The 25,690-nt window shown below is 42.7% G+C and overlaps 1 protein-coding gene across 2 annotated transcripts in view; it reads right to left on the reverse strand.

Annotated features, from left to right (window-relative positions):
- Window positions 1-25,690, reverse strand: part of GLRA2 (glycine receptor alpha 2) — a 143,475-nt gene that overhangs the window by 108,455 nt on the left and 9,330 nt on the right. For both annotated transcript variants that reach the window (XM_030199574.1, XM_030199575.1), the window contains one exon: window positions 5,652-5,719. In XM_030199574.1, coding sequence (XP_030055434.1) covers window positions 5,652-5,719 — 68 coding nt within the window. The remainder of the gene's footprint in view (window positions 1-5,651; window positions 5,720-25,690) is intronic.

Genomic DNA, 25,690 nt, shown 5'->3' on the forward strand with positions numbered 1-25,690 from the left:
TGCTCCTTTCATTTTTGCACTATATTTTAACAGATGCACAGAGAACTGAGCGCATTGTCCATAAAGTGCCATCATTTTTAGCATGTCCTTTAGTGCATACCTCCCTAAGGAACCCTTTTAGTAAAGTGTAGTAAAATTTGGGCTTAGAGGACTTTCCCATGCTCGAAGTCCAGATTTAAAAAGGCACTTTTTAGTGCTTTTTTTTTTTGCAGGTAATATGTTAATGTTCTCATTAGGAAAACCTGCAAAAAAAATTTAATAAGGAAGCACTTACCGCCTCTTTCAGACACTAAGGGCCCACTATTCAGACCATGGGAGGTAGCCAGGTTAACTTCAATGGTTAGTGCTGAGCCCGGATATTCATTTCCAGTGACCGGCATTGATTATCCGGGTGTTTTATGGCTGGTATAAATTTAATCGGCCAAGCCAATATTCAGTGTTGCCGGTTAAATTTAAACCGGCCAAAAATATTTCAGCTATTTCAACAGACTAATTTATCCACCAAACATAGGGGCCCTTTTACTAAGGTGCACAAAAAAATGGGCTGTGGTAGAGTAGGCACGTGTTTTGGGCGCTCGCAGAACCATTTTTCAGCGCACCTGTAAAAAAGGCCCTTTTAAATTTCTGCAGAAAATGGACGTGCGTCAAAATTAAAATTGGCGCGAGTCCATTTTTGGTCTGAAACCTTACCGACAGCCATTGACTTAGTGGTAAGGAGGGGCATAATCGAATGTCGCCGGTGAACTATTTCACCGGCGATCTATTTTGGCGGTGGCGCAACAGCTGCACAGAACTGTATTATCGAAAAAGATGGCCAGCCATCTTTTTTTTCGATAATACTGTTTAGCCTGGCCAAATGCAAGAGTTCACCGGGTTTGAGATCGCCGGTTTTGTTTTTCAGCAATAATGGAAAAAAAGGCCAGCCATCTCAAACCCGGCAAAATCCAAGGCATTTGGTCATGGGAGGAGCCAGCATTTGTAGTGCACTGGTCTCCCTCACATGACAGGACACCAACCGGGCACCCTAGGGGGCATTTCTAAAAAGTTTTTAAAAACACCAAAAAAGATCCTAGGTGCATAGCTCCCTTACCTTGGATGCTGAGCCCCCCAAATCACCCCCAAACCCACTCCCCAAAACTCTACACCATTACCATAGCCCTTATGGCTAAAGGGGGGCACCTACATGTGGGTAGAGTGGGTTTTGGGGGGGGGGGTTGGAGGGCTTAACATTTACCACCACAAGTGTAACAGGTAGGGGGGGGGATGGACCTGGGTCTGCTTGCCTGAAGTGCACTGCACCCATTAAAAACTGCTCCAGGGACCTGCATACTGCTGTCAGGGAGCTGGGTATGGCATTTGAGGCTGGCATACAGGCTGGTAAAAAAAGGTTTTGATTTGTATTTTTTTAGTGTGGGAGGGGGTTGGTGACCACTGGGGGAGTACGGGGAGGTCATCCCCCATTCCCTCCGGTGGTTATCTGGTCAGTTGGGGCACCTTTTTGAGGCTTGGTCTTGAAAATAAAAGGACCAAGTAAACCCAGCAAAATACTGCTTAACGCCGCTTTTTTTTTCCATTATCCGTGAAAGCCAGCCATCTGGTAGCCATGCCCATGCCCGCCCGTGTCCCGCCTTCGCTACGCCAACACGCCCCTTGAACTTTCACCGGTGAGGCGACGGGAAAGCAGCGATGCTGTCAAAAAAGCTGCTTTCGATTATACTGATTTTGCCGCTTTTGAGAGATTGCCGGCCATCTCCCGATTTATGTCGGGGAAATGGCCGGCGATCACTTTCAAAAATAAGCCTGAAGGTCTCACACGTTAACCGTGCAGTAATCATTTACACATGCAGAATGACAATTACTACCCAGTTTCTGCACCATGCATGAAAATAAAAATTATTTTCCCGTGCATGTAGCGGCAGCGTGTCAAAAATCATATTACTGCAAGAGCCACGTGGTAGCTGGGCTGTAGCTCCAAATTGAAGTACATTGGATGCGCGTTGGGTGCACGTAGGTGCCTACGTGGCTTAGTAAAAGGGCCCCTTAGGGGCCCTTTTACAAAACCATGGGAGGGCTAATGTGTGGTTAGTGCGTGCCAAATCAGCACTACTGCTGGGTAGCGCATGTGTACGGCAGTAATTCTGAGTTTGGTGTGTGCTGAATCCTGTGATAGAAAATATTTTTCTATTTTTTACTGCCCGGCAGTAATTGGCAGCACAGTCATGTTGGCGTGCACTGCATGTTTACCGCATGGGCAGCTCATGAGCCCTTACCGCTAAGTCAATGGCTGAGATCATTGACTTGCGAGGACTGGAGTTGTCAGGCAGGTTGCTACATAATAATTATAGAATGCAAATATTGAGGGACTCCCGTATAATGCACCGTATAATGCCAGAACCAGCATTTTATACCTAATCCATGCCACAACTGGTAGCCAATGTTGCTCCTTTAAGAAAGGGGTGACAAAGTCCAGAATCTTGGCATCATAGAAGAGCCTAATAGCTGTATTTTCAATCAACTGTAAGCGATTCAATTGGTATAACGGACGTCCTATCATCAGAAAATTACAATAATCAATTTGAGTTATAACGAAAGTATGGGGCAGTATATTTGTTTTTCTCTTGTTCAAAAAGCACTTCATTGATTTGATTTTCCTTAAACAACAAACAAACAATCTTTGAGATATAAGGACCCAAAGACAATTTGGAATCCCAAATCACCCCTACAGAAACAATCTTCTTAATCAATAAAGCATGAATCTGTGGTGTAAACAGCAATGCTCTCTTACTAGATATCCAAATTGCCTCACATTTTCACAAAGTAAAATGTTTTGTGGGCTGATATTCAGGATGCAGAGATCAGTATTGACCACCACAGTTGAAATAAAACTATACTTCTACCCTGCAAAGTCCCATCACAGTTCCATGCAGTTTACAATCCTCAAGAAGCTGGGCGGACCCTGGGAAAATACAAAATTAAAAAACACCACAAGAAAAAGGTACAAGTAATATCTCCACTAACCGGATAACCTCTGACTCTGCCCAAGCTCCGCCCATGGATTGCTACAGCACTTTCAGGATAATGCCAAGGTGGTCATAGGGAATATTTCACTGGCCAGCACTTATGCAAGTAGCAGGACCTGCAAACCACTTAAGTAGCTTTAAATATTGACCCATTTTTTCTTATGTAGTGCTTTCTACAGTGCATCTATTTCCGTGAATAGTTGGCTTCAATGACACACCCCACACACCGCTGTAAGTTCTCCTATTGAACCAAAACTGTTGATAAATATGTTGAAAAACATTTACAGGTGGAACAAACAAAAAGGCTCTTCAGACCTGCACCAGAGATAGATGTAAAAAAACAGAGCAGACCCAGAATTTGTCCATAGCTGATATGTGACATTTCAGTTGCAATCAGACTGCACTCATAATGAATCACTATTGCAATGTAGCACTGAGTTTTCACTGCATATACACTTTGCCTAGCCTTATTCTTTTAATCCTTTTAATTATGTGTGACATCTTGTGCATGTTTTTTTTCGTTGTTTTTTGATGCATGTTTTTAAACTTATGTAATTGTACACATGCAATATGCAATACTTCGTGCATACAATTCTTTGTATTGGATTCCTTACATTTTGGATGTCATATGCCCCCTTTTTAAACATATATCATGCCTAAAATCTCAGTGCTGAAAAAAATAAACCTAGGCGTATTCTATAAAGTTCATCTAAATTTAGGTGTACTTTATAGAATATGCCTAAATTTCAGCGTGGTTTATAGAATACGCTTAGCGCACATCTGCATAACTAAATTTAGTCTCAGGCAGACACTCCAAGTAAAACGTGGTGTAAATGCTGATGTTTAAATTAGATGCAGATTGAGTGTATTCTATAACACACATAGAGGCCCTTTTACTAAGCCGTGTAAGCAGGTACATGCACCCAACGTGCCAAAATGGAGTTACTGCCTTACTAACGAGTGACTCTTAAGGTAATTTCATTTTTGGCATGTGTCCAATATGCACGGCTGAAAAATAATTTTTATTTTCGGATGCACATAACAGACGCGTGTCAAGTGGCATTTGACGCGCGTAAGTCATTACCACCCAGTTACCACAAGAGTCTTTACCACTAGGTCAATGGCTGGCGGTAAAGTCTCAGACCCAAAATGGACGCGCGGCAATTTTGATTTTGCTGCACGTCCATTTTCGGCAAAAATTTTAAAAGATATAGTGGAATTAGAAAAGGTGCAGAGAAGGGCGATGAAAATGATAAAGGGGATGGGACAACTTCCCTATGAGGAAAGGCTAAGGTGGCTAGGGCTCTTCAGCTTGGAGAAAAGGCGGCTGAGGGGAGATATGATAGAGGTCTATAAGATAGTGAGTGGAGTTGAACAGGTAGAGGTGAAGCGTCTGTTTACGCTTTCCAAAGATACTAGGACAAAGGGGCATGTGATGAAGCTACAATGTAGTAAATTTAAAATGAATCGGAGAAAATGTTTCTTCACTCAACGTGTAATTAAACTCTGGAATTCGTTGCCAGAGAATGTGGTAAAGGCAGTTAGCTTAGCGGAGTTTATAAAAGCTTTGGACGGCTTACTAAAGGAAAAGTCCCTAGACCATTATTAAACGGACTTGGGGAAAATCCACTATTTCTGGGATAAGCAGTACAAAATTTTTTGTACATTTTTGGGATCTTGCCAGGTATTTGTGACCTGGATTGGCCACTGTTGGAAACAGGATGCTGGGCTCAATGGACCTTTGGTCTTTCCCAGTATGGCAATACTTATGTACTTATGTACAGGTGCACTGAAAAATGGATCGGCACACTCTCAAAACCCATGCCTACACTACCACAAGCTATTTTTCAGCATGCCTTTGTAAAAGGACCCCATAGATTTCAGAAACACCCATGGCCCACACAATAAACGCCCATGGCCATGCCTTTTCAGTTATGCGCATTAGAATTTATGCACATCACGTTACAGAATAGACAGTTGTGCACGTAAATTCTAATTAATGCCAATTTGTGTCAATAATTGCTTGTTAATTGGCAATGATCATCGCTGACTGGCTTGTTCAATAATAAAATTGCACTCACAAATCCAGAATGCAGCCAGATTTGCACACACAATTTAAGTCACACTGTATAGAATCCGGGGGTATATGTGTGTATTATTATTTATAGTACTGTACCCCTGAAGCAACCCATGACTGGGAGAAATGTGGACCACACTGAGTGACCTTTTTAATAAAGATAATTTTTTTGACAAGTTCTGGAGCCATTGTGTTTTTTGCAAACATTTACAGGTGGACATGTAAGAACTGTTTCCTCTAAGATGAGTTGGAGTCCTCCAAACACATTGCTGCCGGTGGGAAATCGTGCATCAATATTGTGTTTTCAATCACTAGGGCAGGCAGGTTCCCTGGAGTCCTGCAGAGCTTGCCTGTCCCTCACTATAGAAAATGTGATAGTGAAACAGCACCACCCACTGGCAGGACTGTTAGTGGCAGCCTCCCACTCAGCTTAGAGAGAACAGTGCTTGTAAGTTGAACAATAAATAGAAAAAAAGCCAAATTGACAGGTGGTGCTCATGACATACATTAAATTTTTTTATTTTATCTTGCCACACTGGCATTGCCATACTTACCATTGTAGTTTCTGTGATTGATCCAAAACTGTTGATAAAAATATTGCATGTAACGTTTACTGGAGGACCTGTGGAATGCAATAAAAATGTTGCAATACATCCAGAAGTAAAATGCACTGGCTCCATCAATTATCATCTACAGACTGATATATCAAAGCTTGTGCTTTTCATAGGGATGCGCATTCATTTGCATACATTTGGTTCACTGGACTATCTTGTGCGCTAAAATGTCAGGCTACAGATTAACACACATGAAGTTGATAAGCATGTGTTACAAAGTTTTTAATGCATGTTAAAGTTTGTTTTATTAAAATGAATTTGTGAAATATACCGAAAATATCATCCAAACATTGGGAAAATAGGCCAAATGAATAAAATAAGTAATTAAGGGGCCTTTTTACTAAGCTGCGGTAAAAAGTGATCTGCACTAGTTTAGGTGCATGAAATTGACAGGCACTGGGCCACTTTTTAATACATTGGGGAAAAGGCCATTTTTAAAATGGGGCAGTAAAATGGCCATGTGCTAATATTAAAAATAGAGCCTAAGCCCTTACTGCCACCTATTTAGTAGGCAGTAGAGGCTCACGTGCTACTCGTACGGTAATCGGGCAGTGTGTGGAAATGCCCTCCATGGTAGAAAATAGAAAATTATTTTCTACCACTGGAAACCGCGGGCCCCTTTTACCAAGCTGCGGCAACATGGGGCCGACGCTGGTATTGGCGCATGTTTTACATGTGCGCCGAGGCCCCATTTTACTGCAGCTGGTAAAAAGGAATTCTCGCCTTCCTATAGGAAATGGCCATGCGGCAAGTAAAGAGCTAGCCGAATGGCCATTGCGTGTTAACCCGGCGGTATCCGGGTAGCACGCGGAAATGTCCGATTACCATCAGGTACACTCCGGCGCTATAAAAACAAATCAATTTTTGTAGTGCTGGAAATTACAACGCAGTAGGGGTGGGAAGTACTGCGGGGCTGCTGGGCTTACCGCTGCTTATTAAAAGGAGCCCTGTGCACACCAACTTCGGAACTACCGATGGGCTCCCACGCTACCCCAGTGGTTGGGTCAATTTGGAGCACGCTAGCCCTACCGTAGCTTAGTGAAAGGGCCCCCTAAGTAATTAAATCAATCAAAATTAAACCAAATGTGTTTGCCTGGTGCACATTCTGCTTCAAGAAAATGATAACAAATGCACAGCAACAATAACAGCAAGTCTACTGGCAATTAAACATGACAACCGAGGCACTGTGTAGCATTTGAACTGGCATACAACATGCTTAGTGCTTAAAAGAGTTCACAGTCATTAGGAAGTTTTGGGTTAGGAGAAAGACCTCAGATAATTTTACAACGTAGCCATGGTTTCAGCAGGAAAGTGAAACATTTTGCTAAGCAGTTTGGAAAATAAATGAAAGCAAAGGGAAATCTTAAATGAGTACTTTACTTAGCAACAAGGATTTAATCCTTGTTTATTTTACTGCTCATAAATTTCAAGCTTGTATTCATTTAGCTATCTTTCCCTTTGCTATCATGTGGCCAATAAATACTGCTAAATCAAACTATACTTCGATATGTTTTACATATCTTCAAGGGAAATGGATATGGGCCATAGGCGGTTGGTGGCCCAACTGTTTGGGGAGGCTAAAGGGGGTGGGGTTAGGGGTGGGGCTTACATCCATAATTGTCTGACAACACAGAAAAAAATAAAATAGTTACAATTAATACCTTTTATTAAATGTAGATATTAGATATGTATCATATGTCAAAAAATAAAGTGGTTGCTCAAAGCATATACTAACCAATGTATACTATTCAAAAGTGTTATCAATTATTAAACACTGCTATTTCCATCCATGCAAAATCCCAAAATGAAATGGTCACATTAGTGAAATAACATCTGGCAACTAGACTTCGCGTTATAAGTGTCAATGATCTGCTCAGGGTTAATATCTAGGGGAGTGAAGGGTGTCCCATCCCAAATGTGAAAAGTTACAAGTACCACCCAGGAGAAACTGCTGCAAAAAGGCAGGGTCTCTCAGATCCCCCTGTTGCTTGTTGCTGGGTAGACAGCCAGCAGTTTTTTGTTATGTGAAGGTTGGTTGCCAGTGGCGTACCTAGCATATTTGATACCTGGGGTCCATCATTTTTAACACCCCCTCCTCCATATGAAAATATTATTTTTAGTAATAATCCACGAGTCACACAACAAGGGTGTACCTAGGAAAGGCAGCATCTTAAACACTGCAGTGAGCACTAGAACATCAATACACCCATTGTAAAACTAACCAAGACATTAGTAAAAATGATTCTGCCAACAGAAAAACATCTTTTTCACAAATATAGAACATCGATACATCCTCACCAAGTATAGAATAAGTAACCACAAACTAAAATTAAACTGAACCCCCAAGAGGCCAGATCCCGCATACAATGCAACACCACTTTACAAATTAACAAATAGAAATAAAACAAAAAATAGAAAATAAGATAATACCATTTTATTGGACTAATACATTTTTCAATTAGCTTTCAGAGGCCAAAACCTCCTTCCTCAGGTCAGTACACTATACTGCTGTTATGGTCCTGTCCTGACCTAAGGATGGAGGTTTGGGTCTCTGAAAGTTAGTCAAAAATGTACTAAAATTAGTCCAACAAAAAGATCACCTTATTTTCATTTTCTATTTATCACCACAGCCACAATACTACTTTATTCTAAAGCAAATAAATCTTTTTTCTACCTTTGTCGTCTCTGGTTTCTGCTTTCCTCGTCTTCCCTTCACTCTCTCCCTCCATCCAGCATCTGCTCTCTTTCTCTCTCCCTTTCATCCAGTGTCTGTCTGCTTTTTCTGCCCATTCCATCCACTGTCTGCCCTTGCCCCCTTTCCATATGGTGTCTGCTAGCTTTCTCTGCCCCTTCTATCCACTGCCTGCCTTTTCTCTTCCTTCTATCCAGCATGTGCCTCCCTCTCCTTTTTATATGATGCATTCCAGCATCTCCCCTTCTCACCATCTTTCTCTCTCCACTCTCTGTTCCCCATCCATATCTATCTTCTGCTTATCTCCTATTTGACTTTTTTCTCTCCATGTTCACTGTCATTCCATCTTACTCCCTCTCCTATCCATAACCTCCCCTGTGTGTCTCTGTCCCTATTCCCCCATGTTCAGCATTTGCTCTGTATCCCCATGCCTTCCCATGTTCTTCACCCTTCCTTCTCCCTCTCTCCTGCACTCCAAACCCAGGGCCAGTATCTCTCTCCCCTGCTTCATAATACTGCATCTTGTTCTCCCCCTCCCCAGCTTTTTCCCAGTCTCCTCTCCCTCGTGCATCCCACCTTTCTCTTCCCTCCCCTTCTTCCTTCCCTTAGATCTAGACTACCATCACTCTCATTCCTTTCTCCACCCCCCTTTTCCCATTCCCCTGCCCTGCAATTGCTTTCCTTCCTCCCTCATCTCATTAGATGTGGCATCACATCCTCCTCTCTCCACCTCCACCCCCTTTCCCTTTGGTCTGGCTGGCTGACATCGCTCCCCCCCCCCCCCGGACTAGTGCGGTATCGCTCTCCTCCTCCGCTCCTGTCACGTCGTTGTCTTTCAACTTCGTCTTCGAGGCATCTGGTAGCAGCAGCAGCAGCAGCAATGTAAGTGCTGCTTTCAGCCTGCCCCGGAAGCCTTCTCTGGACAGCGTCCCGCCTATGTGGGAAGCTGTACAGAGAGTGCTTCCGGGGCAGGCTGAAAGCAGTGCTTAAATCATTGCTGATGCTGCTGCTACTGCTGCTGCTACCGGAAGCCTCGAAGTTGAGTGTAGGAGACAGAGGAAGTAAAGTGCGGAGGAGACAGGTGAATGCATGAAAGGATGGTGAAAAACGGATAAGGGATGCAGGGAGAAAAGGGTGGTGAGGATGGAGACAAAGGGATGGGACACCGCAGTGCACTGCACCACACCAGGGGGGGTAAAGACGGCAGGACCGCACGCACCAGTCGGGGGGAGGGAGGGAGATAGATGTTCAAGGTAGCACCCCCTCACAAGCTGCACCCGAGGCGGTCTGCCCCCACCGCCCCGCCCTTGCTGCACTTGTGGCTGGGGAGGCATAGCCTCCCCAAGCCTCTTATACTGGGCGCCTATGATATGGGCCAAAGTATCAACCTGCCTGTCTGACATTGCTGCCTGGATGTCTCACCGCCATCTGAAACTAAACATGGCCAAGACTGAGCTTCTTATCTTTCCACCTCAACCAACCTCTCCTCTTTCCCCATTCTCTATTTCTGTGGATAACACTCTCATCCTTCCTGTCTCATCAGCTCGTAACCTTGGGGTCATCTTCGACTCCTCCCTCTCCTTCTCTGCACATATTCAGCAGACTGCTAAAACCTGTCGTTTCTTTCTCTATAACATCACCAAAATTTGCCCCTTCCTTTCTGAGCACACTACCAGAACTCTTATCCACACTCTTATCACCTCTCGCTTAGACTATTGCAACTTGCTTCTCACAGGTCTCCCACTTAGCCATCTCTCTCCTCTTCAATCAGTTCAAAATTCTGCTGCATGACTAATAGTCCGCCAATGTCACTATGCTCATATTAGCCCTCTCCTCAAGTCACTTCACTGGCTCCTGTCCATTTCCACATACAGTTCAAATTCCTCTTATTGACTTATAAGTGCATTCACTCTGCAGCTCCTCAGTACCTCGCCACTTTCATCTCTCCCTAAACTCCTCCCCGGGAACTCCATTCACTGGGTAAATTTCTGCACCCTTCTCCTCCACCGCTAACTGCAGTCTCCGTTCCTTTTATCTTGCTACACCATATGCCTGGAATAGACTTCCTGAGCCGGTACGTCAAGCTCCATCTCTGGCCGTCTTCAAATCTAAGCTAAAAGCCACCTTTTTGATGCTGCTTTTAACTCCTAACCCTTATTGACTTGTTCAGAACCCTTATTTTATCATCCTCACTTTAATATTCCCTTATCTCTTATTTGTCCTGTTTGTCTGTCCTAATTAGATTGTAAGCTCTATCGAGGCGGGACTGTCTCTTCATGTTCAAGTGTACAGTGCTGCGTACGTCTAGTAGCACTAAAGAAATGATAAATAGTAGTAGTAAATTGCAGTGGCATAGATAGATGTGCCAATTTGGGTAGGCCTGAGTCCAAAGTGGATGGGCATACACTATTCCCAACTCCATAGCCCCCAAATTCAATGTATACCTGAACTGGGAAGGATCCCCAAGCTCTGCCATCTGAAGAGATCCAGCTCCAGTGATCCAGAAACACCTGTTCTTGCTGCAGCCTGTGGCACTCTCTATGGGCCCCCGCTAATCCAGCCCTTCTCCTATGAGCATGCATGGGAGGGGGTGAACCAGTGCAGCAGCAGCCCATAGATAGTGCCACCAACTGCAGCGAGTATGGGTGTTTCTGGGTCACCAAAGCAGGATCTCTTCAGCTGGCAGGGCTTGGGGATCCTTGCCATGCTTAACAAGGGTGCCACAATTTTGGGTGGGCCTGAGCCCAATTGGTGCCAAATATCACTGGGAGAGTTATCATACCACATATCTAACTACTGTTAGATCAGGCTTGTCCAATCTATGGCCTGAGGGTCAGAATCCGGCCCACTAGGTGCTTTTATATGGCCCTCAGAAGCTTGGCAATTCTTGTGATGCTTATAGCCAGATTCCTGCTGCCCCACCATGACTCATCTCTCTGTAAGCTTGAGTCATGTGGTGCTGGAAGTTCGGGTTGATCTTGCGGTTTCAAGTCTCACAAGACCAACCCAAACTTCCAGCTGCACATGGCCGAAGCTTGCAGAGAACTGTATCGTGGTGGGGAAGTAGGAATCCCACTGTTTCTTCTGCAGTTGAAGACAAGCGAGGGTAAAGAGACTGATTAAAGACTGGGGGAGGGGGAGTACATGAGATAGAGAGAGACCAGGTGAAGGATGAAAAGGGGACAATGCACTGTTGTATTTTGCCACTATTTGACAAAATATGCAGCAAAATATGATGGTCCATGTTTTGGCCCTCCAAATGTTACAAAATATAAAATGTGGCCCCCGATAAAAAAAGGTTGGACAAGCCTGGGTTAGATAATACAAAACCCTAAACACAGTTAGACAATATAAATATATCTAAGATGATGACCACAATATTGGTAGAATCCATAGAAATTTATGAACCCTTCTATCTCATCTTTTTTAAATCTCTCTTCTAGGAGTTTTTCATTGTCCTTCAGTGATTTCTCACCATTCACTTTTCTGGTGTATCTAAATGCCTTAAACCTATTCCCTCAGTCTCTCCTGTTCAGTGAAATCATTTTGAATATTGACCCCATGTATTTTACATGTTCAAAAGACAGAGCAACCAGATATGCTCAATTAGTGTTCCACCTCTATACTACTCCGAAAGGTACCTTTATCTCTTGCTGGAGGACTTCATCCTAAATATATTTACTCCTGCTAAGAGCAGGTATAATTCTGGCTGGGCTTTCCTTTCAGCACATATCTCCCATTGTGTTTTATGGAGGAAAACTTGAAAAAATATATTTTAGTTTCACGCTAGAGAAAACCTTATAAACTGAATCATTCTTTCTATCTTTTCACTCTGTTCCATTCACATAAAAGTGAAAGAAATATCACATCCGATATCCCAAAAAAATCTTGTTTTTAGTCACAACTGGGGCATTCGGCACTGCCCACTCATCCAAGCTCCTTTTTTTAACCAAAAAAGACCCAGCAGCCACTTCTTTGAACGAATTTGGAATTTATTAAGGCCGTAGCCAAGCACTTTAACATTCAATCTCATAAATACCACTTACATCGGTTGCAAATCGTATAACTTCCAATAACATCACCACTCATTGTAAACCCCTGGGTACATAGCTTTTCATTCCCCTCGCGTTTTAACCCGCTTCGGGTTGTGCCGTCTAAGCACACCCCCCTCCTATACGGGTTGTTACCTATAGCACCCACTGATTATGGTGCATCCCATTTAAGGATGCACCCGACATAAGCTCTTGGCCTCCCGGCCGTTCAAGCCAGGAGACAATGCAATCAAAATAAATGAACTGCAATCTGCCCGCATGCAGGCGTAACAATTCAACTTGATCTTGAACTTGATCTTGAACATAACATTTCAGCAATTATTCCCCAACCAGGAAGCACTATTATGTGCTGACATGCTGTGTACCCTCCATAGTCTTACATAATCTCCATCCCTTACCGTCACAGCCCGCGGCAACAAAGCTTCGTTTGCTTAGGGCCCTCCAACCCCCCCCCCCCCCCTTGGCTGCGGCCTATCATGGGCTGCAAGCAAAACTACCTTGAATAAGCAAACCAGACAATTGAGAACTTCACTGCAGAAAGCAAACAACCTGAAGCCCCTGTGCAAGAAGTAAACGTGTTCGATTCAGGCCTTCTCAAGGTAGGTGAGGTCAGTCTTTCTTCAGCTCTTCTGCCTTGCTGCTGCCCACTCAGAATGACCCCTCCTTACCTGTGGAGCTCCTCTTTATGCCCTCCCTCCCCCCTCCTTCCCCTGCCTTTCCTTAACCCTTTCCTCACCACTGCTCCCTTTGTTGGCCTACAGCCCAGTTGTGTCTGGCCTCCCTAATCGGACTGGCCTTTTTCTTTCTCTTCACTTTTATTCAAACAGTACAACTTCCTCCACATTGGTCAGGGAGAATCAACTGAAGTTAAGGGGATGCCCTGACAGCAGTAGCAATATTTGCCTTGGCTTTGCTCCCACCTTCCACCATAGTCCTGTTTACATTAAGAAAATTAGTAGTCGCATGTGATCCCAGCAGCTTTACTAGGGAATTTTATATATAGTGCTAGCATTATGTGCTAGTTCCGCTCTGATTTTTTGGCACAGAAAAGCGTTATGATGGAAGCAAGGCACCGAAATGACCCATAAATAGCTGATCGGCATGAAACTTCACTTGTGTGTCCTGTTATAGAATAGCACCTGTTTCTGCATGGATCTGAAAAGGGGACATAACGATGGGAAAGATATGAGCGTGTCAGAGGTATTACCTTAAAATGCGCATAGTGTTATAAAATTTGGGGGATCCACGCCTAACTTGTGTGCCAGGATTTCAGTTGGTGTAAATCCTTACACCCAAAATTGGGTGCAGATCCCGGTGCTAAGTGCTGTTCTATAAATGGTGTTCAACTCGGAGCGCTGTTTATAGAATATCACTTAGCACAAATTTTTTGGTGCCCAAATTTGGGTGCCATTTACTGAATCTAGACCTCAGTGTGCACTGTCACTGCAAGAATAGCATTTCAGAGCTCATTAAATGCACCATGGGGCCCTTTCACTAAACTGCAGTAGAGCTACTGATGTGATAGCATGCGCCAAATCGACCCTACCCCCAGGGTAGTGTGGGTGCCTGGTGGTAATTCTGAAGTTGGCGTGTGCTGTTTCCTGCAGTAGAAATAATTTTCCATTTTCTACCACGTGGGGCATTCTCTAGTGATAACCAGCAGCACGGCCACATTGCCGCATGCTGCCTGATTACCTCATGAGTAGCGCGTGAGCCCTTACCACTAAGTAAATAGGTGGCAGTAAGGGCTCACTTTTAATAGTAGCGCAGAGCCATTTTCTGCCCCATTTTAAAAAAGGCCTTTTTACCCGCTGTGGTAAAAAATGGCCTAGCGTGCCAATTTCAAATGCCCACACTAGTGTAGGCCACTTTTTACCGCAGCTTACTAAGAGGGCCCCCATTTCTGGTGTTGCTCACTTAAAACTACCTGAAATGCCTCATCTGCTAAATCATCACAATTATAATTCATCCTCATAAAAGGAGGAAGTTGCTATGTTCCAGAGATACATGCAGAACTTATAGTATTCTATAAATCATGTGTGGAACTTTGCGCCTCACCCATGCTCGGGCCAGACTCTGCCCATGTGTACACCTACCTGCAGACTATGCACTCTCAGAGATATGCATATTTATTTATTTATTAATTATTACACTAGTAAAAAAGGCCCGTTTCTGACACAAATGAAACGGGCACTAGCAAGGTTTTCCTCGGAGTGTGTATGTTTGAGAGAGTGTAAGTGAGAGTGACTCTGTGTGAGAGAGAGAGAGAGAGAGTGAATGTGCGTGTGTGTGTCTGTGAGAGAGAGAGTATGTGTGTGAGAATGAGAGTGTGTGCAAGTGCATATGTGAGACACAGTGTGAGAGAGAGAGTGTGTTTCACACAGATACAGTGTGTGCGAGAGAGAGAGTATGTGTGAGACACAGACTCTCTGTGAGACTGAGTGTATGAGACCAAGAGAGTGTGTCAGTGACTGTATGACACATAGAGAGTGAATGTGATACAGTGTGAGACATAGAGTGTGTGAGAGACAGTGTGTGAGAATAAATAATTTGAGCAACTTTTATAGAATCCGAGAAATAATGTCACTGACTAGTGATTTTTCAGTGACACCAGATGCATAGCACCAGCAAAAATTGCTCTAATTGCTCTGGCACTATCTATACATACAAAAAATGCCTCATAAAATTTGGTCATGTCTAAAAGTATGCATACTGCATGCCTGCATATTTTTGTACTAAAGGCATGCTCGGGGAGAGGGGAGGAGTTAAGGTTTAGCACTGGCAGAGTCACAATTTACATGTACTTGTGGAAAATTCACTATTGCTAGGATAAGCACCATAAAATGTATTGTTTTGGGATCTTGCCAGGTACTTGTAACCTGGATTGGCCACTGTTGGAAACAGGATACTGGGCTTGATGGACCTTCGGTCTGTCCCAGTATGGCAATTCTTATATTCTTATGTATGAAGTAAAGTGGATCCATTGGTATCTGTATCTGACCCTTCAAGCTGGCACTTGTGTGTGCTTTGGTATAGTCAAAGTAATACATTTCTGCAATCCACATACAATTAAGTGCAAAGGACGGAAACTGGAAAGGAGATGGCATAAATCTCGACTGGATGAGTACAAGCTAAACTGTAGGAATCACATGACAAAGTACTGCCAAGCCTTAACAGCAGCCAAAAAACAATATTTCTCTCAATGCATTGAACAGGCTGCCAATTCAACCAAGCACCTGTTCAGCACAGTAAACAGTCTACTGAAACCCCACAACAGAACCAGTCTGCCCAGTTACAACTGAACTGCAATGATTTTGCTGCACACTTTGCTAACAAAATTAAAAGTCTCTGTCAGGCACAAACTTGTCCCTCCTGACACAGACATATGGGACTCTTTTAACCCAATAACAGAGCAGGGCCTTGACAAAATCCTAAGAAATCTTTGACCGACTACCTGATCCCTTGACCCCTGCCCATCAAAGATAGTGCTGCAGGCAAGCCTCATAGAAGGTGCCACAAAAATTGTGAACTCCTCTCTTTGTAATGGACAACTACCAACAATATTACAAAGGGCAGTGGTGCATCCTTTGCTAAAGAAGAACAACCTTGACCAGGACAAACTTGAAAATTACTAGCCGGTATCTAGCACCCTATTTTTAGGGAAACTTATAGAACAAACAGTCTGTGATCAACTCAATGACTGGCTAGAAGAGAGAAACTGGCTAGATCCATGACAATCTGGATTCAGACCCAGTTATGGAACAGAAACGGTCCTTGTATCCCTACTAGATGATTTTCACAGAAAGTGAAATGGGGATTTGCCTCGATGTTGGTACTGCTAGATTTTTCAGCAGCTTTTGACAGTGAATCACAATATTATGCTAGCATGACTGACAGAAACAGGTCTCAATGGAACAGTACTTGCCTGGTTCAGATCCTGTCTATCAGACAGGCAACAGTCCTTATTGTTTGGCAGCACTTCATCACAACCATGGACACTGACCTGTAGGGTACCACAAGGATCGATACTGTCACCTATTCTATCCAATATCTACCTCAAGCCACTAGCCAAGCTGATTTGGTCAATGGACACTCAGTTCTACATCTATGTGGATGGCGTGTAGCTACTCATACCCATTGAACCTGTCTTACACGTAGACCTGAATAAACTGACTACCAGTCTAACATCAATTTAAGAACGGGCTAAAAACAACAAACTTTGTCTCAACCTAGTAAAATTGAGCTTCTATCCGCCTTATTTTCGAAAGAGAAAGACGCCCATATTTTGACCCAAATCGGGAGATGGGCGTCTTTCTCCCGTGGGCGGCCAAATCGGTATAATCGAAAGCCGATTTTGGGCGTCTTCAACTGCACTCCGTCGCGGAAATGGCCAAAGTTGACGGGGGCGTGTCAGAGGCGTGGTGAAGGCGGGACTGGGGCATGGTTATCGGCCGAACAGAAATGGGCGGCTTTCGCCGATAATGGAAAAAAAATAGCCGTTTTTAGCGAAAATTTAGGGCACTTTTTTGGACCCTTTTTTTATATGAACAAGTCCCAAAAAAGTGCCCTAAATGACCAGATGACCACCGGAAGAAATCAGGGATGACCTCCCCTGACTCCCCCAGTGGTCACTAACCCCCTCCCACCAAAAAAAACAACTTTTAAAACTTTTTATTTCCAGCCTGTATGCCAGCCTCAAATGTCATACCTAGCTCCCTGTCAGCAGTATGCAGGTCCCTGGAGCAGTTGTTAGTGGGTGCAGTGGACTTCAGGCAGGCGGACGCAGGCCCATCCACCACCCCACTACATGTTACACTTGTGCTGGTTAATGCTAATCCCTCCAAAACCCCCAAAACCCACTGTACCCACATGTAGGTGCCCCCCTTCACCCCTTAGGGTTATGGTAATGGTGTAGACTTGTGGGCAGTGGGTTTTGGGGGGATTTGGGGGGCTCAGCACACAAGGGAAGGGTGCTATGCACCTGGGAGCTCTTTTACTGTTTTTTTTTTATTTGTAAAAGTGCCCCCTAGGGTGCCCAGTTGGTGTCCTGGCATGTGAGGGGGACCAGTGCACTATGAATCCTTGCCCCTCCCACAACCCAATGCCTTGGATTTGTTCATTTTTGAGATAGGCGCCTTCAGTTTCCATTATCGCTGAAAACCGATAGCACCCAGCTGAAAAACAGCCAACTACTAGGCATTTGCCCCACACAACCCATATTATCAGAAAAAAGATGGGCACCCATCGTTTTTCAAAAATACGGTTTGTCCCGTTCAGGGAAATAGGCGCCCACGGATATAGGCGCCCATGGAGATGGGCATTTGCGTTCGATTATGCCCCTCCACGTGTCCCTAACACAAGTGTGATCACACCTGACATCAAAATTTCTTTTGGGAAATATGATCTCTCCCTCAAATCACAAGTCAGGAACCTTGGAATAAAGATCAATTCAACACTTACTCTGATCCCCCAAATCCAAGCAACCTTCAAGAGCAGCTTCTATCACTTGTGACAACCATGCTGCCTCTCTCCTTACATTGAGAAGGCAAGCCTTGTCTCAGTTGTGCATGTCATGATAACATCAAGACTGGAATATTGTAATGCACTCTACACTGGTCTAACTACAAAGGGTTTGCACCAGCTCCAATTTATTCAGAATGCTGCAGAAAGACTAATAGGTTGTAAGTGACATGACCACATCACACAATTTTTGCATAAATTTCACTGACTACCAGTACAATACAGGGCCAAATTTAAAACCTTCAAGGCCCTTAAAGGAAATGGCCCAGAATATTTGAAGAACAGGATCTCCTTCTGCACACCTTGAAGGTCAATAAGGTCCTCTCAAGAAGTTTCCCTAACCATAGAAAGAGGAAGACAGGTGACAGTATCTGGAAAAGCTAAGAGAAGCTGGTGGAGTAGTCAGAAAGCAAAGATGGAAATGGAAGAAAAAATAGCCAATATGGTAAAATGGGAGATCAAGACATTTTTTAGATATGTCAGTGATAGGCGGGAAGTGTAAAAGTGGCATTGTAAGACGTATAGGTGAAGGGGAAGAATATGTAGAAGCTGATAAAGATAAAGTGGAATTGCTTAACATATATTTCTGTTCTGTGTTTACAGCTGAAGGACTGGGAGCAGGACACAGAAGACAAACACAAATTGGAATAAAGGGGTGGTAGCCCTTGAACGATTGTCAAAGGACTGTGTTTGTGAGGAACTGGCTAAACTAAAGGTGGACAAAGTGATGGGGCCAGATGGCACACATTCAAGGGTACTGATGGAACTTAGGAATGTTCTAGAAGCTCCACTAGCTAACCTTTTCAATGCTTCTCTAGAGACGGGAGTGGTTCCGGAGGACTGGAGAAGAGCAGATGCGGTCCATCTTCATAGAAGTGGAAATAAGGAAGAGGTTTATGGTTTATTTCAACTTACTATACCGTCCTTCCTGTAAGCATCACAGGTTGGGAACTACAGGCCAGTAAGTCTGACTTCTGTGGTAAGTAAATTAATGGAGACACTTTTAAAACAGAGAATATTAAAGTTCTCAGAATCCAATAGATTACAGGATCTGAGGCAATATGATTTCACTAGACGCAGGTCTTGTCAGACAAATCTGATTAATTTCTTTGACTGGGTGACCAGAGAGTTGGATCGAGGGAGACCACTGGATGTGGTGTATTTAGATTTTAACAAATCCTTTCACACAGTTCTGCATATACAACTAATTAATAAACTTAAAGCCCTCAGTGACTGACCAGGTTAGGAACTGGTTGAGTGGAAGGTGACAGAGGGTACTGGTGTGCCGCAAGGTTCGGTTCTTTGGCCGGTTCTTTTTAACATTTTTGTGAGTGATAATGCCGAAGGGCTATCTGGTAAGGTTTGCCTCTTTGCAGATGATACCAAAATTTGCAATAGAGTAGGCAGCCATGATGGTGTGGATAACATGAGGAAGAACTTAGCAAAGTTAGAGGAATGGTCTGGAATTTGGCAGCTTAGATTTAATGCTAAAAAAAAAGCAGGGTCTTGCATTTGGACTGCAAAAACCTGAGGGAATGGTACAGTTTAGGGGGTAAAGAGGAACAGGACTTGGGTGTGATCATATGTGATGATCTTAAGGCGACCAAACAGGTAGAAAAGGCAACAGCAAAAGCTAGAAGGATGCTTGAGTGCACAGGGAGAGGAATGGCCAGTAGAAAAAAGGAGGTGATGATGTCCCTGTAAAAGACTCTGAGGAGACATTAAAAAGGTGCCCCACAAGACACCTCAAGGAGCACTGAAGAAGCAGATGCTGCTCCTTAGTTGCATGCCTGTACTGTGGTTCAAGCATATAGAAACAGATTCACAGATCTCAATATGTATACTTTGGAAGAAAAACGAGAGAGAGAGAGGAGATATGATTGAGACATTTAAATATCTCCATAACATAAATGCACAGGAGGCAGGTCTTTTTCAACTCAAAGAAAGCTCTGGAACAAGAGGGCATAAGATGGTGTTGATGTGGGGTAAACTCAAAAGTAATCTAAGGAAATACTTCTTTACAGAAGGGGTGCTGGAAGTATGGAATGACCTCTCAGTGGAGGTGGTGGAGACAAGAACTGTATCTGAATTCAAGAAACTATGGGACAAGCATGTGGGATCTCTTAGGGGGAGGAAGAGGTAGGGGATGGTATTGGTGGGCAAACTAGATGGGTCATATGGCCTTTATCTGCAGTCATTTTTCTCTGTTTCTATGATACAGATATAACATCACCTTAGCAAAACTAGAGCAGCATTGGGAGGGACTCAGGTGGGTATCAGTTTGGTGCAGAATACCTGTGAAAGAACAAGGTGGGTATCAGTTTGGTGCAGAATACCTGTGAAGGAACAACAGAGGGAAAATGTCATCAATAGATGAATCACAATCATGATCACTGAAGTAGAGGCATGGATGTGACATCACCTTAGGGAAACCAAACAACAGCAGGAAGGACTTGGGTGGGTAGAAAATACTTCTTACCTTCCACCTTTTCAGCTCTATACAGGAATACTACATGTCAGATGTAGCCAAACATGGCACGCACTAATGAATGGATGAACCTGGAGCCTGAAGAATTACTCCTGCCATTTCAGTTTTCCTGTCCCTGTTACAAAACTGAAGAAGACTGGGTGACAACATTTCCAATGTCGTGTTTTTTCAACCACTTGTCTCTTAAGCCATTCAATTAGAGGATGCATAGATCTTCTATATAATTTAACTAAGGTCTTTTTCAAGACCTTTCCTTTGTATTTTTTATATTGAAAAGACATGACATTGGAGATTTTGTCACCCAGTTGTCACCAACAGACTCTTGAAGCAGGACATAGACCGAAACACAGTATTGTGCTGAGTCTTTTATCAATAAATCTTCCTTAAGTATCAAAGTTGTCTTTCTCGTTTTTGGAGTCCATGGTCTAGTTCCCATTTGTCTTCTTCTGTTACTATATCCAGTGGGATTTCAGAGTTCTCCGCCTTAGTGGATTTCTGCTGGACCTGTTACAAAACTGGCACTTATTTGTGATGAAAGGGCACAGTATATTTTTCAGCTGTGGCAAGTGATTATACACAAACATCATCTCTTTAAATGTCTTTGTTGCACCAACCCAGTTGAGGTGTTGCACAGTATAATGCTTCAAGGATTACATGATGCTAATCAGTGCCTCATTGATTGTAAGCCTGGTATTTAGAAGCCACTATCAAATTCTCAAGGCTGCCTCCAAAGACCAGTATAAGATTCTATGATCACCCCTAATGGGTTACTCCTGCCAGTTGTGGTTTGTAATCATATTTTTCACTAGCATCATTGTGTGAGCTATATTTAGGGACCCGATGTTCATTGTGAGGATGAGGGTGACAAGTTCTAGTGCAATTGTAATATGCTACAATCAATTTCATATTGATTTTGATTTAGGTTTTGGTCAGTTCTGTGTTTCCTGCCTTGAAATAATTTACAAGGTAAAAGTAAAATGAAACAACACAAACAATGCTGGATCTGTAACATTTTGCAGTCTATATGATAGACTATAAATGATGCAGTCACTGTTGGGTGCAATTTTGATGGGCAGATGCAGCAGTGTGCACAGACAATATAGTTTCACCCCAGGGGACTCTTATTTTTCTGTTTTAGCCAATTCCTTTGTCTATAGGACGTGAGTAAATGCTTTGTATGTCTTATTTTGGATTCAGTAAGTTAAAGGCACAAAGCTTTCAGCTCCGTTGCATGATGTAACCCCAATGTGACTCATGCCCTAGACTACCTCATTCTTTAAGATGTACACAATAACAAGATACATCATTAAAATGTGTAAATGCACTCAAAATCCAGGACATAAATGTTCAAAGACTTAATTGCCTGTTATGTAAATAAAAATAGAGTTCACCCATGTAAGTCAGTCCTATTAAGGTAAGTAGATTTTCAGTTTCCTGAAAGTACACACATACTTTCATAAGGCACCAAACTCAATACATTTCTAAAAAGGCATTGCAAAGATTATTTGTGGGCATGTAACAGATTTATATGCATAACTTAGATGTTCAAAATGTATGTGGTACATGGTGTGCCTCTAGTGTGCTTGACCAGATGTCCTCTTTTACATGCATTTACCCTCATAATTATCCAATTTTCTAAATCAAAGGGAAAATTTCAAAGCTATATAACTGAGTATATTGGCTTATCTGAAAAGTTCCCTCCTCTGAAACAGAAGCATGCATGAGCCTCCTCAGACACCTACATTTAGCCAGGTAATAGAGGGGCACTCCCCTGGATATGCTTGGGTCAAGACAGTCAAAAACCATGCATACAGTTAATTTTCAATACATGAATTTTATTTTGCTCCCCGGTGCAAAGTTCATAGGTGCTTGTGGTAAACGTACTTTGCAGCTGCTAAATTTTCAAAAAGAAATGACGTGGTTAAACATGTCGACATAAACTGCAAACAACTTGGGGTAATCAAAATTGCCCTATCAATGTCCATAGCTATGTATTGTTTGAAAATTGCCTTGTTCTATTCAGGCCATGAGCGGTGCGTAGGCATTTCTAAAATCTATACGCATTATTATAGAATGCACCCACTCGGGGGGAGATTCTATATATGGCGCCAAAAAATCAGCAATGAAATTTAGGCACCAATGATAGAATATGTTTAGTTGATATTTCAGTGCCTAAATCTATGCACATCCACTTATACCAATGAAAATGTGACATAACACCCAGCGTGTAGATTTAGGCTCACTAGGACATATTCTGTAACTAGGCATGTAAATTTCAGAACATAAGTACATAAGTAATGCCATACTGGGAAAGACCAAAGGCCCATCAAGCCCAGTATCCTGTCCCCGACAGTGGCCAATCCAGAACGTCCATGAAACACCCATTTCCTACCTATAACCAAGCCCCTTTTTGCCTGCATGTGTTAGAAGTTTGGCACACATCATTACAGAATACACTTAGCGGGTTGTACGCCTAAATTCTAATCAGTACCAATTAGTGCTCATTATTGCTTGTTAAGTGCTGCTATCAATGCTCATTAGCTTGATAAGCTTGTTAAATTAAGTGCATTGTTATTGAATTCGTGTAGATATAAACGCCAATCTCTAGGCGCACTATATAGAATCTGGGGGTCTGCGCCTAATTTAAGCATCAGTATTTCAGCAAAGTAAAATGTAGTCTAAATGGATGCAACCAAATTTGGTCACATGGAGAGGCGCTTGGCTTATTCTATATACCATGCAGAAATTTAAGCCTATTCTATAAAATTTAGGCATACTTTAGCGAATATGCCTGGGCATATTTTGTTACCGTAACGATTTTTCATGTGCCATATATAGAATCTAGCCCTATATGTATAACTTTGCTGATATTTCATGGTTAAGGTTTCAGTAAGGTGCCTCTATTCAAGAAAGCAATATTTTTTTCACTGGGGGTTGAGAAAAAAGCTTATAGACCCTTCACAATTCTCAGCCAGACTTCTGTGCCATGACAGAAAATTTGATCATCTGACCCTCTTACTCTCGCGATTACATGAGTTGCCTCTTCACTATCATGTGCTCTTTAACATACTTTGGGGCCCTTTCACAAAGGTGCATAAGGGCCTATACGTGTCCATCACACATCAAATCAGTTTTACTGCCCAGCTACTGCATGCCCCATGCGGTAATTCTGAATTTGGCATGTGCTGAAAACACAGAGTAGGAAATATTTTCTATATTCTACCGCGTGGTGCTTACCTGGCGGTAAATGGCAGTGGATGTGCGCTGCATGCCTACTGCCTGGGTAGCACGTGAAACCTTACCACTAAATCAATGGGTGGCGGTAAGGTCTCAGGCTGAAAATGGACATGCACTGGTTTTTATTTTGCCACATGTCCATTTTCTGACCCCTTAAAAAAGGCCCTTTTTCCAGGACGCAACAAAAACTGGCCCAGAGCATGCCCAAAATTCACACTTGCACTGCTGCAGGCCACTTTTTGCCACAGCTTAGTAAAAGGGCCCCTCTGTTTGGTCCACAAGGCCTACTAGGTAGGCCAGCCTTCCTACCTTCTAGAGTATTACGGCCACTAGATACACATCAGTTGGTACTCCCAGGACACTATGAATGTACAAGGTGCACAGCCTTCGTCTATTTAGCACCCAGACTTTGGAATGATCTTCCATTTTATGTCCGTATGGAACAGTTGTTCCCAAAATTTAAGAAAGTTTTAAAAACTATTTTTTTCAACTTAACTTTCAGTGGTAGATAGATCTCTCAGGTGGTCCTATGCTTCTATGTTTTAGACAATGTAAACCACCTCAACCTGCTTGACGGAATAGGCAGTATAGCAAATTCAAATAATAATACCTGTTTAAAGACCTGCAATTTGTGACAAACTAACCCTAATTTCTATTTGGATTTATTTTAAGCATCAATATTTGGCTTATAATCATTAATAATTTAATTGAATTAGCTTTATCAAAACTAACTGAATTCTTTTCTACACAATGGGCTAAAATGATCAGTCAAACTTTACTCTTACCAAATTACATTAAAGGGCATAATCTAACAATTGTGTTGTCAATCTTTCTAATTAATACACATTCATGGAACTATTTTACATTATCTGGGGGATTCTATATATGGCAACTAAAGTTGTGTATGTAAATCAGCACGTATTGCTGATTTGTGCATGAAACGTAATTGCTAACAACCAATTATTGGCATTAATTGGCCTTAATTGGGATTTACTCATGGATCATATTCTAGTAACACTCTGCACATAAATCCTATAGTACGTAAATTCAAGGAGGCATGGCTGGGCATTTCAGGGGTGTTCCGTGGCATTCTCAGAATTTACGCGCATCATTACAGAATAGACCCCATTGGCGCCTTAAGTTAGGTGCCATTTAAGCACATTTTTTGGCACCATCTATAGAATCTAGTCCTAGGGGGGTAATTCTATAAGATGCTACCTAGATTTAGGCAACAAGAATGCATGTAAATGTTGGGCATTCAAGTCATGTATGTTGATGCATACACACCTAAAAAACATTTTAAATCTATCAATTTAAAATCTGAGGAAGCATATTCTGTAGTGTGGGTTCATGGAGACATGTGTGCCCCGCAAATTATGGATGGGGCACTCATTCCCCTATGTACTCACACTACAGAATATGCTACCTCAGATTTTAAACTGATAAATATAACTATCTATTAAGGAACACAAAAACAGAGGGAAGTGGGAATATAAACCAGGATTCCCAAAGACCAGACCACAGCAGTAGTAAAAACAAAGCAAAGTTTATTGAACAATAAAAAGACTCAACACAACGTTGTGTTTTAGCCAGAAGGCCTACATCAGGAGTCTGTATGCTTAAACAAAAAATGAGAGTCCAGAAGTAGCGATGATGGATTATGGTGGTCTTCAAAAACACCATTTATGTGAATCCTTGCCAGATCGCTTTTTGAAGACCACCATACCGCCTATAAAGGGCACTTTGAGATGCACACGCACACATCTTGAATAATTAGCCAATTAGTGCCAATAGTTGACATTTTAACAAGTCATGATTGGAGCTAATTGGAATCGATCAAGATATGCACCTAAATTTAACTGTATGATCCATGCCTAATTTTTAAGCACATCCTGAAAAAGGGTGCACAGAAATGGGAAGGTCGTGGGTGGTTTGGGGCAGATCGTGGGCATGGTTTTTGGTTATGTGCAATTACAGAATAAGGGGGCTC

Source organism: Microcaecilia unicolor, chromosome 4, assembly GCF_901765095.1.
Source record: "Microcaecilia unicolor chromosome 4, aMicUni1.1, whole genome shotgun sequence".
Classification (NCBI taxonomy): Eukaryota; Metazoa; Chordata; class Amphibia; order Gymnophiona; family Siphonopidae; genus Microcaecilia; species Microcaecilia unicolor.